Source organism: Triturus cristatus, chromosome 1_2 (genome assembly GCF_964204655.1).
Source record: "Triturus cristatus chromosome 1_2, aTriCri1.1, whole genome shotgun sequence".
Lineage (NCBI taxonomy): Eukaryota > Metazoa > Chordata > Amphibia > Caudata > Salamandridae > Triturus > Triturus cristatus.
In genome coordinates this window covers 103,264,097-103,278,392 of record NC_140580.1, presented here as the reverse complement: position 1 = coordinate 103,278,392, position 14,296 = coordinate 103,264,097, and the positions used below count along the sequence as shown (strand labels likewise).

The window sequence follows — 14,296 nt, the reverse complement described above, 5'->3', positions numbered from 1 at the left end:
TATTGACCCCACAGCCACTCATTCAACCTTAAGAGCAGCACCAAGACACCTCTTCTGAATGTTGCGCTTAGTAAACTGAGCAAACCTGTTTGATCTCCTGCACTTTTTGGATTATCCCCTATTTATTCCAAAGGCCAAAATACTTGTAGAATACTAATGCACTATATTCAGATGCAATTATGGCTTGCCGACCTTCTCAGTCCTAATTGATGGGTCTGTCAATTGACAACTGGTTTAAACAAGAAGTGTTTTGCACGGTGATGACAGACTGCAGATTCCCTATGTGGTCGTGAAAAGCCCATGGAATTGTGGAAGTTCATCTGGGATCTCCAGCACAAAAAAGGTTGTAGGTTGACCCAGTTACTGTTCTGAAACCCGTGCACCTAAGGACAATCACCAAGTCCATGAGTCACAAATGTTCAACCAAGTTTTAATCTTTCTACAAAGATCCTGTTGATATCGGGAGTGTGACCTGCCCTGCAGTGAAGCATTACAGAGACACTCAGCCATTTTGCACTTTTGATATGAAAAACTGTCAACACATTATTTTTTTTAAAATTGTTTCTGTAGCAAAAGCATCAGGAAAGGAAAACCTTGATGACCATTTTAAAATTAAAATGCAAACACATTTATAAGAGGGGACAGATACTCAAATGACAAATAATGAGCACAAACCAAAAAATAACGATAACGTTTTTGCTGGGGAGTTATGAAAGAAGGGAATGGGAGTGGAACGCTGCAGAAATGTTAGAGAAAGAAAAGGGGTTCTGAGCTGCTGGTTGTAACTTGGCAATGTTCATCTCTTCTTTAAGGTTATGCGGAAAGCTCTACCCTGAACATGAAACCGCAAGAAGCAGGCCCAAGATGTCTGGCTCATAGTCTTCAGAGTCTAGCAGCAATATTCTTTTTTTCTTTTCTTCTTTATAAAAAAAAAAACCAAAGCGACAGGTCTCATCATTTTTGGGGCACAGGCTGTAGATTTGTGTAGCTGCATGAAAGCATTCAAGTATCAGCTGTTCCCAAATTAGAGTTCCGCATATCATCCGGACTCCTCAAAAGTCTGCTTCTTTTTACCATTAATTTAAAAGTTCACACTGTCCATTGGCAGTCCATTCACTATCTATAACCTCTGGCGCTGGCACACGCTGTGGAGCCACCTGGAAGCAATACAAAAAAGAAATAGGATTTATAGATTAGCAGGAGTGAGAGCTTTTGGACAGTTTGTTAATTTTGGAGTTTTGCTTGTTTTGATTAATACCTGTAACTTATAAACTCATAGCAAGTTCGGCTTGTACGTTAAAAAGTTATAAAGGGCAAAACGGGGATACATTTTTTCTCTCTTTCATAATATGTTTTTGTTATCTGTTACTATGCAACTAGGTATGCATTATTACTTTTCTGGACTCATTTTGGCCCCTCTAAGATACTAGATATATTTCTCTCTCTTTTTTTGTTTTTTTTTTACAATATCCTCAAACTGATTGCCACCACCGTGTTCTGTAAATCACTTTTACGCCTTCGAAATTTGTATCCACTAAACAAAACTGCAAAATATATCCCTCACGCTATGCAAAAAAAAAAATACATGAGCACAAAAGGAAAACAAAATATGTGAAAAAAAAAAAAGTTTGAAAAACTGAGGTTCTTTCTGTCTCTGGACTCATGACAGGGAGAGAAAACCCCATCAGTGAGAAAATTAAATGCGGGAACAACCTGGATTTCTTTGCAGCAAATGATAATGCAGACTATAAGACCTTCCGTAAGTATTATTCGAGGCTGTGTGCAAGAATATTTGCTGTATCGAAACCTTGAAAATACGAGAAAAACATCTGCTGAGACCATCCTCTTTCTGTCGCCAAACAATTACTAGCCTAATATTGTTGGTTCCTACCCATGTAATTCTAAAACAATTGAAGATGGGCATGTGAACTGCAAATATTTAAAGCCCACGGGATAAACAAACCGTTTTCCATTTCTATGACTGGTTGTCAAAACTGGTGAGTAATCAACAACGTGAATTTTATACCGAACTCGTACACACTTTAATGCCGGTCTGTTCGCTCAATTACCACATTTTAACGTGTTTTTACCCTAAAACATTGACATCTTTCATGTAAGACGTGGGTTTCCTCACAAACTCATCTTGCCCTCAACAACACAGTAAATCTCATATGTCGACAAACCTGCTCCGTTCGTTTCCAAATCCCTCCAGAATGCGCATGGGATGTCTGAGATTGGTGGGTGGGAGAACCAGAGTGCATTTCTGTCCAGTATGAAAAAGGGTGTGATGTTGCCTGTGCCCCACCCAGTATTCCCACTCCTGTTTGTGCTCCCTGCCACCTTCAGTCAGTTTATTCCCTCTCCTTTCAAACTATCATATAGAGTGCTGGGACTACACTAGTGGGGATGGGTACGATCAGGAAGAGTCACTACGTTGAGTACCAGGTACTTTTCACTATACCAATTCAGCACTAATCCTTTATGGGTTTCGTAGTAGTGTGCTACTCACCAAAAGAGCGATTCGATGCCTGGTCAGGAGTAGTAGGTGCTATATAAATGCAATTACAATTACTTACTGGCACATCAAGTCACTTACCCAGACAACGATCTGCTTCCTATTTTCCAGATTTCTTATTTAATCCCCTTCACAGGTTCTAAACGGAACCTGGAAATATGTTTTAGCCATCTCCATTCACTGGTGTCATGTGGTGCTATTTAAACTTTACAGTGGCAACTTGTGGCTTCAATGGAAAAGACATTGTAGGAAATTGGGTTTTTGGTTGAGGTGGGTGTTAGCCCTCCTTAAGCAACAGACACAATCCCTATCAGGGTGAACCACAAAGTCACCAAATTAACCTATGCTTAACCCTCTGGTAGCTTGAAACAAAAGCAATCAGTTAAATTAGAGGCAATGTGTTAAGTATTTATTCCGCACTCAAACAGTAATAAAGTGAAAACACAGCACAAGAAAAATCCCACACCAGTTTAGAAGAAGAGTGTGAAATTTAAGAATTAAAATGAGACGAAAACATCACATATCCAAGAAGTAGAACCGAAGATATGCAATTTCAAAGTTTTAAGTAAGTATAGCACCTAAAAGCAGAAAGTGCACTGCCAGTAATCCTGTCGTAGTAGACTGGGAGAAAGTCACTAGTTCAGGCCAATTGCAAGGGAGGGTGGAACAGATGCAGGGACTAGGTTAGTCACGCTGAAAAAATTACCTTCTCAAAGTCTGCCACAAAGAGTCCAGTTCGCGTTGGACGAGGTCGCAAGGAGAGAGTCATGGATGGCCAGTGATGTAGCACAAGGTGCAGGATAAGGCATAGCAGACGGTCGGTCGTCTTTGTACTGTGAGACCCTGTCAGTGTTGCGGATGGTCTTTGCTGGAGCTCACCGGCAGTCACCACGGTTGTCATCGATGTAGCGCGAACAGACCCATTTGCAGTCACGATGAGCTAAAATTTCAGGATTTTTTCACTTTCTTCCCATGAGGAGCTCAACTGATGCCAGCCAAGGGTCCAGGGCCGTCTGGGGAGATATCTCTTGAGGAATCAAACTCTCCAAAGCAGAGGCCAACAAGGCTCAAGCAGGTCCAGTGCAGGAGGTCAGCCGGGCATTTACAGGATGGCCTCTGGATCTTGTTCTGTCCCTGTAGCTCAAAACAGGTGGTCAGCCACCTGACCCTGGAAGTCACTCTGGTATCCCTGGGATCAAGCAGAAAGGGAGGCCTCAAGCAGCAGGGCAGGGCAGTCCCCTGGGGGTACAAGGCAAGCTTAAAACAGTAGGGCATTCCTGTGGTAGCAACAGGACTGTCCTTAGATACAAAGCTGGACTCAAGCAGCAGGTCAGTCCTCTGAAGTACAAGGAAGTCCTTCTAATGATCCATTGCAGGTCCAGAAACTGAAAAGAGGGGGTCCGGAGGTTCTATTTGTGTACCTGGTGCCATCTTTGAAGTGGGAGTAAATTCTAGACCCCCCACATCTGGAATGTCCTTCCTCCCCTGCCCAGGCTCCAAGAGTGCAAAGAATGGTATCAAGTTATTTGTGAGTGTTCTGAGGCAGCCCCGTTAAAATGCAAGGCAGGGAACAGCACAACCTCACCTATTCTGGCAGGATGGCCCATCCTGCCAACACCTAGTCCCACTATGTCTCACTGTTTAGGAAGAATAAAGAAGGGCCAACTTCCAGCTACACTCAGTCTGTGACTCAGGACACAGGATGCAGGCACCAAATGGTTAGGACAAGAAAATGCCAGTTTTCCAAAGTGGCATTTTCAGAATTGAGACTTAAAATCCGACTTTACCACTAAAAAGGGTTTTAAATTACAATTCATTTTTTGAGGGTAAACATGACATTCCTACCTGCTCCCAATCAAAAGGTATCACTTAATAAATGTAACAAGGTAACCTAATGTTATCTTATGAGAGGGATAGCCTTGTAGTAGCAAAAAACGAATTTAGGAGTTTTTCACTGCCAGAACACTTAAAAGTTAAAAGTACATGTCCAACTTTGTATATACACTACTCCTTGCCATACTTGCTGTCTAGGGCCTACCCTAGGGTGACATACGTATTAAAAAGGAAGGTTTAGGCCTGACAGGAGGGTTTATTTTGCTAGGTCGAATTGGGAGTTTGAAACTGCACACAGGCTGCAATGACCGGCCTGAGACATGTTTTAAATGGCTACTTAAGTGGTCGACACAATAAGTGTTGCAAGTCCACTAGCAGCATTTAATTTATAAACACTAGGCACATGTTGTACACCTTTAATAGGACTTAAGTAAATGAATTGGGACAATCAAAAGTGTAGGCCAAATTTACAGTGATCAAAAGCACAACACTGGCTAGCCATTGTAAAGTGCACAGAGTCCTTGTGCCAAAAAACGAATTTCAGCAACAGGTGGGGAGTAGGTAAAATGTTTGGGGAAGACCACCCTATGGGCTGTAAGGAGTACCCCATCTATTTCATATATTTATTTATTGGTAGAGCGCCTGAATCACCCCCGAAGGGGTATCTCTGCGCTATGGACATGCTACAGTAGACCAATAAGGGGGGCATATTAAAATACAGTTTTGAGGAGCCTTCTAAATTGAAGGTGGTCAGGGCATTGCCACAGATAGGTAGGAAGCTGGTTCCAATAGAGAGGGGCTAAGTGAGAGAAAGCTTTCCTGCCCATCCTATATTTGTTTAGCCGAGGACAAGAAGAGATTTAGTTCCTGAACAGAGTGACCTAATGGGTGTCTAGTGGTTGATATATGGCGCCATAAGCTCTATTTATATCAATTCTGTCAAAATCGATACTGAGGTCCTTTGACTAAAAGGTTTCGAACAAAAAGTTTTCTGCAGGTCTTTAACAAGCTACAAGCCTTTAATAAATATAGCTGCTACAGGTAACTATAATAAAAACTATTTTTCAGGAGAAATTATAACAAGCCAAAATTGTGGTCAAACACCCTTTGATCATACCTATATCAGGGAATTTCTCTACCAAGTAGAGAGCAATCTATAAAGTTTGTACTTTCTAAGCAAGCAAAAAGTCACCAGATTGAGCAGAACACACAATGGAGTAACAGCCCCCAGATCCTGAAAGAGACCACTCTGTGGGGTCTACGCGCTGCCAAGAGAACATCTAAAAACTCCTACGGGAAATTATAAAAGAAAGCTAAATGCTCAAGTTCCAGACACCACAGCTAATGAATGTAAGTCTTGGATAAAACTACACAGAGTCAAAAGATCCCCCATGGGAGGAAGAAACAATGGAGGGGGCACAACTCAAAAAATAGGTGGCACAGCACAGATGCCACAAGTCAGAAGCCTAATATAGAGCAATGAGAAATATAGTCTAAAAAGTACCATATTTTAAATGAATTTTTGCCAAATAAATGCCCTGGGACCCGGCATTTCTTTAAAAAAAAAAATCATTTTCTTTCTTAATTAAAGGAAGGGGGCAGCGTGCCCCCTCCCCTCCCCCCCCCCCCCCCCCCCGCTTCCCTTGGCCTATTGTGGCCCCTGGAACACCATCCCCAGGGAGATATATATTATTCTCTGTAACATTCCCCATCAAAGGTTGCCGCTCTCAATGCAGCAGGGGACACGGGTCGTGAAGACGGGCTTGCGCTTTACATTCCGGATACAGTCAAAAGACAGTACTGGGCACTCCCGGGATTATTCAATTAAATAATTTTTTATTTCAAATCGTGCAACCAAAAATTGAGCTGACAAACGCGAACCCTGTTTGTCAGCTGTATTTTGGTTGCACAATATGAAATAAAAAATAATATCCGGGGAGTGCCTAGTACTGTCTTTTGAGTGAATATATATGTCAGTCTCAAAGGTGAATAATGACGCGGCACTCCTTTCGGCAAAAAGATGTTATTAATAATCTACCGCGACCAGGAACTACGGTTCGAAGCGCGTAGGAAGGATTACGACCTGGAAATAAAATAACATCTTTCTGCCGAGAGGAGTGCCGCGTCATTATTCACCTTTGAGATGGATATTGACTACGAGATCTCTGTCCCGATCTCGACGCGAGCACCGGCTGTGAAAGTGCTCCTTCTGTGGTGGGACGTTTGTGGAAAGATATATATATATATCTATATCTATATAAAAACACCACAGCAAAGGACCCGTTACAAGGATACAACTGAAACGGGCACTGAGGAATCCATTTGAAGGAAGAAACACGTCTGCCGAGCGTTTCAGGGACCCTTTCTATGCTTATGCGCTGTCAACAAATAAAGCTGCTTTTAAGTCCCCCGGAGCATGGTCACACTCTTTTCCAGAAAGTGGGAGAGATACTGGTAGCTATGTGATGCCAGCTAGCAGGTGCTGGCTGTGTGACCGCCCTCTCGGACAGTTGCTAAGCGACCTTCCTGCTAACTCTTTGGTAATTTGCTGCAAACGGCATTCGCGTCGCCCCCCCGGTGCTGGAAACGGCGCAAGGGGAGAGAGGAGGCAGAATCTGACTGCCTGACAAGGGGGACCTAAGAGGACTTTGTTACCTGTTTACGAACTGCAGCAGCTGTGGAACGCCGACCAACGGTAGTTGGAAGCATCACTTGGTGTTCAGTGGGTCCCTTCATTGCATGGGTCCCTGCGGCGAACTACGATGTCCAACATGCAGTGGGCGAGCAGGCACAGCACAAGGAGCATCACACCTGTGAGGCAGAGGAGGGGCGTGATCACGTGACTGGGAGTGGTCAGAGCTGTTAAAACACCACAGCAAAGGACCCCTTACAAGGATACAACTGAAACGGGCACTGAGGAATCCATTTGAAGGAAGAAACGCGTCTGCCGAGCGTTTCAGGGACCCTTTCTATGCTTGTGCACTGTCAACAAATAAAGCCGCTTTTAAGTCCCCCGGAGGATGGTCACACTTTTTTCCAGAAGGTGGGAGAGAGACTGGTGTGTGCGTGTATGTATATCTATCTATCTATCTATCTATCTATCTATCTATATCTCTATCTCTATATATATATGTGTGTGTGTGAAGTTAGATCGTCTTCAGGTAACCAATTGCCGGAAAACAGACGAAGCAAACCCAAGGTTTATTAGTGCCAATGTTTATTCGGTGCCCAACACCATCGCCGCCATAACGCGTTTCAGCCCGTGTGGGATTGATCACATGACACGCTTGAGGGCGTGAGGAATACATTTAGAGTGCTAGTGCATGACGTATTGAAATTGCATCAGCTGTACTACTCGACAATAGGCATGGAAAACACACTATGATGTGGCCACAACATATTATGTGTGGTAGGTCAAAGAGAAAAATCAATGTAAAATACACGTCAAATACAATGGTGGGGTACAGCATAGAGTAAGTATGATAAAATATCGCTGTACTATCCACACGCTAAATAAATATATAAATATGTAAATACATAGAGAGAAGATGCATATAGATAAATAAATATAAATAAATATGCGCAATAACTAATCAATATAATACTTTTACTCTTCTAAAAGTTGACAGTAACCTTTATAGTATTGCCTACATCATATTGATCAATAACAAAGCAGTTAAAAAGGTTAAAACAATGTAAAACCTTCTCTCGGTAGAATAGCAATGTTATTTAAATTTTATATAAGGCATAAAAATTATTCTCGTTTGGTGTATGGATGTTACTTTAAAGGTGGACAGATGCCAACCATTCCAACCATTCCTGTCCTATTTAAATATATGCAAAGCCGCAAAACAAAATACTGTCATTATATAAAGTGCAAACCATGTGCAAATAGGTGCAATAATAAAATCTAGTAATCTAACAATTAAAAAGACCAAATTGGTCTGGGAGGTAGGCAGCAGCATGTGTGTATATTAATAATCTTAGAGATAGGTAAAACAATCTTCACTAGCATTCAATCCATTAGGTGTCTTGCAGTCCATAAGTATGATATGCCTAGTCTCCAATTTGCGTAATATTGATTCACGGTCCCCTCCTCTTCTTAGAGGTGGGACTGTGTCAATTACAAAATATTTAAGGCCTGTAGGATTTCTGGCATGAAATTCATTAAAATGTCTTGTGACTGGGTACGCAGCATCGCCATTGGTAATGGCACGTATGTGCTGGAGTATCCTCTTGTGCACCTGCAGCTTAGTGCTGCCCATATAGCGCAGGCCACACAGACACTCCAGCACATATACCGCGTACTCAGTCTTGCAAGTTAACTTACTCTGGATACGGACAGGTCTTTCGTTGAGGGGAGTAAGGTATTCTGTTTTGCTTACCCCATTTTTACAAGCTTTACAAACTGAGCATTTAAAAAAGCCTTTACTGCTGTTAAGCCAAGAATTATTGGTTCTAACTTCAGGGCTGCTAGAAACTAAACAACTACTCATGGATCTTGCCCTTCTGTATGTAATGCTGGGAGATCGCGGTACTTGGCTCCCCAATACCGGGTCATTTACAATCAGTGCCCAATTTTTCTTCACAATTTTACGAATAGTCTGATGTTGACTATTGTAAGTTAGAATCAATCTTGACTCAGTTTGCTCAGTTTGTACCAATTTCTTTTTGCCTATAAGTGCCTGTGTCCTACCAGGTTCATTGGCTTTGCATATAGCCTTGTCAATGAGATCTGGGGGATAACCTCTCCTCAGAAATCTTGCCCTGCAATCTTCAAGCAGTCATTGTCATTACTACAAATTCTTCTTATGAGGAGCATTTCTCCATAAGGGATGCTCCTAATTACATGTGCAGGATGATGACTGGTAGCATGTAGAATAGCATTACCAGCCGTAGGTTTTCTGTACATTTTGGTCCTTGATGTTATTGGAACAAATCTGGATTTCAACATCTAAAAAACATTGATGTGTCACTGATTTGACCAGTGAAACCAAGATTCAGTTTGTTATTGTTAAGGTTTCCTATGAACTGCTGAGCTTCACATTCTGGTCCATTCCAAATTATTAAAAGATCATCAATGTACCTAAACCATTTCACAACATTTTCAGACATGATTTTGGTGTATGAGGACGTGTTCCTCCCAATACCCCAAATGTAGGCAGGCATAACTCGGGGAGAAACACGCCCCCATAGCCACGCCTCTCACCTGCTGGAATACTTGATTTGAAAATAGGAAAAAATTGTTTTCCAGACACATATTAATCATTGACAATAACATTCTGTTATGTTCATAAAAACAGATAGGTCTCAAATTCAGATAATGTTCAATAGCTCTCATTCCATCCCTAAGGTGGATGCTCGTATATAGGGAGGATACATCCAATGAGATCAGTAAGTACCCAGGTTGCCATGATATTCCCTCTGATTTCTTTAGAAGATCACCAGTGTAAAGAATAAAGGACGGGAGACTTCTGATAAAATCCTGGAGGAAAAAGTCAACGTATTTACTGGTGTTCTCCATAATGTTGTTGCACGCTGAAATAAATGGTCAACCAGGTGGCTTCACACTGTTTTTATGGATTTTGGGAATTAAGTAAATTATGGGCATAACCGGGTGGTCATTTTTCAAAAACTTGAACTCATCCATAGTTATTAAGCCTATACTTCTCCATGCCATTAGATTCGTGTGAAACAGACTCCAAGACTCCAAGCCTGTTTAACATCAAGCATTGACGATCTTTTATAGCAATCCCCGTCGTTGAGTTGACCAAGAGCCTCCTCCATGTACATTTCCCTTGGCCATAATACCACATTTCCGCCTTTGTCAGATTGACGGATGACAACATTCACGTTATTCTGCAGTTTTTTGACAAGCTGGTGATAGGCAAAATCTCGATAGTGATTTCTTTTATTTACATTAACTTGTTTTTGATGTAAACTTTTCGAATCCTGTGAAACTTTGTCTTGAAACATGTCAATGTTATCCTTCAACATCAAAGGGCAAAATGTCGATTTGGGTTTGAATGAGGTAGGTGCTGTGATGTTTCTATGACCTAAGCCTGGGTTAGAGGATATTGTTGTAGTTTCATCCTGCATTTACAAAAGGTCCTGTAGCAATTCTGCATCTCCTGCTGTTAGTAAGGTAGGACTCGAATTAGATGCTGTGGGTAACATATATATATATATATACACATATACATATATACATACACACATATATATATATATATATATATATATATATATATATATATACATATATATATATCTCTATCTATCTATCTATCTTCCACCCAGGGCACCCAGTTATTCAAGTTGGTGACCGCGAGGGGAGCATGAAGGCCTTCGCGGTCCCTGCCGGCTCCCTGCATCCTGCTGAAGACGGAATTGCTTTTGGGCAGAAGGAGCTGCTGAATATGCAGCACCCTCTGTCCAAAATCAACCCTGCTCCTCTTCATGCAAGCGAGAGCATTTTTATGCTATCACTTGCACGAAGCAGAGCAGAGATTTCTATGGTGTCTGCTCCCGCCAAGCCATAGCAAACAACTACCTCCCGAGGTGAGCTCCCTGGGAGGTAGCAGGAGCCAGCCCTGGGGGGAGTGGGGGGGGCTTAGGGCGGGAATGGCAGTCCCAAGGGCCATGCATGGCTCCTCCAGGGGGACCTTGCAGCCCCCTGCAGCATTTGTTTTAGCCCCGGGGAGGTGGTGGTGGTCCCCGGGACCAGGGGGCCACAATGGACCCCCTTCATTATTATTAAATTGTAGCCCCGGGGAGGTGATGGTCCCCAGGGCACTGGGGGAGGGCGGCGTGAGCCCCCGACATTATTTTACATATGCCCTAAGGAGGTCCCAGGCCATAATCGGCCCAGGAAGGGGGGCTGCACAGCCTCCCTCCCATTTCTAAAAATGCCTAGTTCTGGGGGATGGGGTCCCATGGGCCAAATATGGCCCAAGGAGGGGGGGGCATTCTCAAACTGATTCACACACCCATACCAGTACTTATACACTCACTCACTTATTCATAGGTGTACACACACACATCCACTCAGTCACACATACACCCAATCACTCAGTAATACAGCCACTGACCTATCCATTCATACACCCATACAGCCACTCACACAGTCAGTCACCCATAGAGCTATTCACACACCTACTCACTCATGCATACAGTGAATCACATAGCCACTTACTCACCCTTACAGTTCTACACACACACATACACACTCATACAGATACTAATATGTACTCACTCACCTAGAGTCACTGACACAAGCACACTCACCAATAGAGCCACTCTCACATTCACTCACTCATATATCCCATCACTTACCTACAGAGCCTTTCACATACCCAATTACTCACCCATACAACTCCTGGCACATGCACTCAGTCACCGACAACTATATACACACACCCTCACCCATACAACCCCTGACAGATGCACTAATCAACCCTTACAGCCACTGACTCACCCATTCACTCATCCATACAGGCAGTTCCACACCCTCACAAACACAAACCCACCCACCCACACACACTCATACAAGTACTCAGACAACCACTCACCCATACAGCAACTCACCTACTCACTCACACGCCCATTCAGCAACTGACCACCAAACACACTGCTACATTCACACAACCAGTCACTCACCCATATATTCACTGAAACACCTAATCGCTCACTTACAGTCAGTCATGCAACCACTAAATCATTCATACAGGCACTCATACACTCACGGATTCCCCAATACACCTTGGTATATATATTGAACATTCATAAACTGCCATAGACATAGTCACCGGATGATGTCATGAGTGATGTCACTGACCATGTCATGAGTGATGTAATATGTGAGGTCATAAGCGGTGCATTGCGGGGGTGCAAGTTATAGTTAGCTCAGATAACTGTAACTGCTGAATTTCACTGGTTTTGTATGAGTGAAACCTGAGCCTAACTAAAACGTCCCTGAAACCTTCGTTCTTTTTTCAGTGAAAATTATATATATATATATATAAACGAAACTTCCCAGATTATGCCGTCACGCACAACAACAGGAACGGACAACTTCAGTCGCCAATGCTGGAAAAAGTTATTTATTTAGATTTGAATTTTGTGCCTAGTCCATGACGCGTTTCGAGCCACTTGGCCCTTGATATTATATATATATATATATATATATATATATATATATATATATATATATATATATATATATATATATATATATATATATATATATATATATATATATATATATATATATATATATATATATAAATATATAAATATATATATATATATATATATATATATATCCATACCTGCCCCTGCCGGATGGATTCCGAGGCACAGAGGTTTATGTGGTTCGGGGACCCAGGAAAAACGCTCGACAGACATCACAGCAGGACAGTGGTTTCAGAAGTACCTTTGATTGTCCAGCACGATCACTTTGGCGTTACAATACCCCCCTGCATCACCTACCTGAAAGCCAACAGCATTCTGGGACCAGTAGTTTACTCAAAGCCTGTGAGCTACTATCCGTGAGCAGACACTTGTTTGGGGGTGGAGCTGACTTCATCCAATAACAATGGAGCGGGACGTATAACAACTGGGACTGTGAAACCTCCTGAACACTGCGCTGGCACTGAGGAAGGCCGTCAGGCCGAAATGCATTTGCCGTAATTAAAGTGTTTCCCCGTTTTTTTTTTAATGTGTGGCCTCTGCTCTGTTCGTGAGGAGGGAGTTTATGGTGATGTTATACGCATCAGCCAGAGACACGATACAGAGGCCCCCACATTGCAAGTTGGCCCCATCTTCACTGGCTGCTGCCTCGGCAGCTTTGCGGCATTTTTCAAGTTATTAAAAGGTTGGGGCCCACCTCAACGCTTCGGAAGGAGAATGGCGTTTGTGAAGTGATTCCACTTCACACTGGGCGGGATGCATGGCCATTCCGGCCCCCGCCGGATGGATTCCGAGGCACAGAGGCTGATGTGGTTCGGGGACCCAGGGAAGCGCTTGACATACATCACAGCAGGACAGGGGTTCAGAAGTACCTTTGATTTTCCAGCACGCAGTACGATCACTTAGGCGTTACAATACCCCCCTGCATCACCTACCTGAAAGCCAACAGCATTCTGGGACCAGTAGTTCACTCAAAGCCCGCGATCTTCTATCCGTGAGCAGACACACTTGTTTGGGGGTGGAGCTGACGTCGTCCAATAACAATGGAGCGGGACGTATAACAACGGACTGTGAAACCTCCTGAACACTGCGCTGGCACTGAGGAAGGCCGTCAGGCCGAAATTCATTTGCCGTAATTAAAGTGTTTCCCCTGTTTTCCCCTGTGTGGCCTCTGCTCTGTTCGTGAGGAGGGAGTTTATGGTGAGATATATATATATATATATATATATATATATATATATATATACACATATATATATATACACATATATACATATATATACATACATACATACACACATACACACACACACACACACACACACACCTATATAAATATATATTTTTTTAACTACACTTCCCTTCAATAATATGAAGTTAAAGCACCCCCCGATGTAATGACATGTGAAGTAACAACTGAATTACTGGAGTAAATCTGTAATGAGTTCCAGGAAGAAAGTACCTCACAGAGCGTGCTCAAGAAGTTCTCAAAAACAGAAAAGTCAGCATAGCTTGCTCTTCCACGTTGGAAAAGAGTCTACCTCTAGCTGCCCCTTTTGTGAAAAATCATGCAAGCTTCATCTGGATGAACATATCATTTGTAATTTGTATATGAAATCCAATAAAGTTTGCTGTTTCATCCTTCCCTGCTAGGTAACCCGCTGAAAGACCAGTTTCTTAATCAGTAGCCCACTGCCAGCAGTTCTAGAGCTTGATCGCACAAAAAGGGAGTTCCCACTCCATCTGTGTAGATAGCAG

General features: G+C 42.6%; 1 protein-coding gene across 3 annotated transcripts in view; it reads right to left on the bottom strand.

Moving 5' to 3' along the window:
* Positions 1-414: 414 nt before the first annotated feature.
* Positions 415-14,296, bottom strand: part of CACUL1 (CDK2 associated cullin domain 1) — a 330,048-nt gene continuing 316,166 nt past the window's right edge. For all 3 annotated transcript variants that reach the window (XM_085602995.1, XM_085602999.1, XM_085602988.1), the window contains one exon: positions 415-1,157. In XM_085602995.1, coding sequence (XP_085459121.1) covers positions 1,117-1,157 — 41 coding nt within the window. In that variant the 3' untranslated portion in view covers positions 415-1,116. The remainder of the gene's footprint in view (positions 1,158-14,296) is intronic.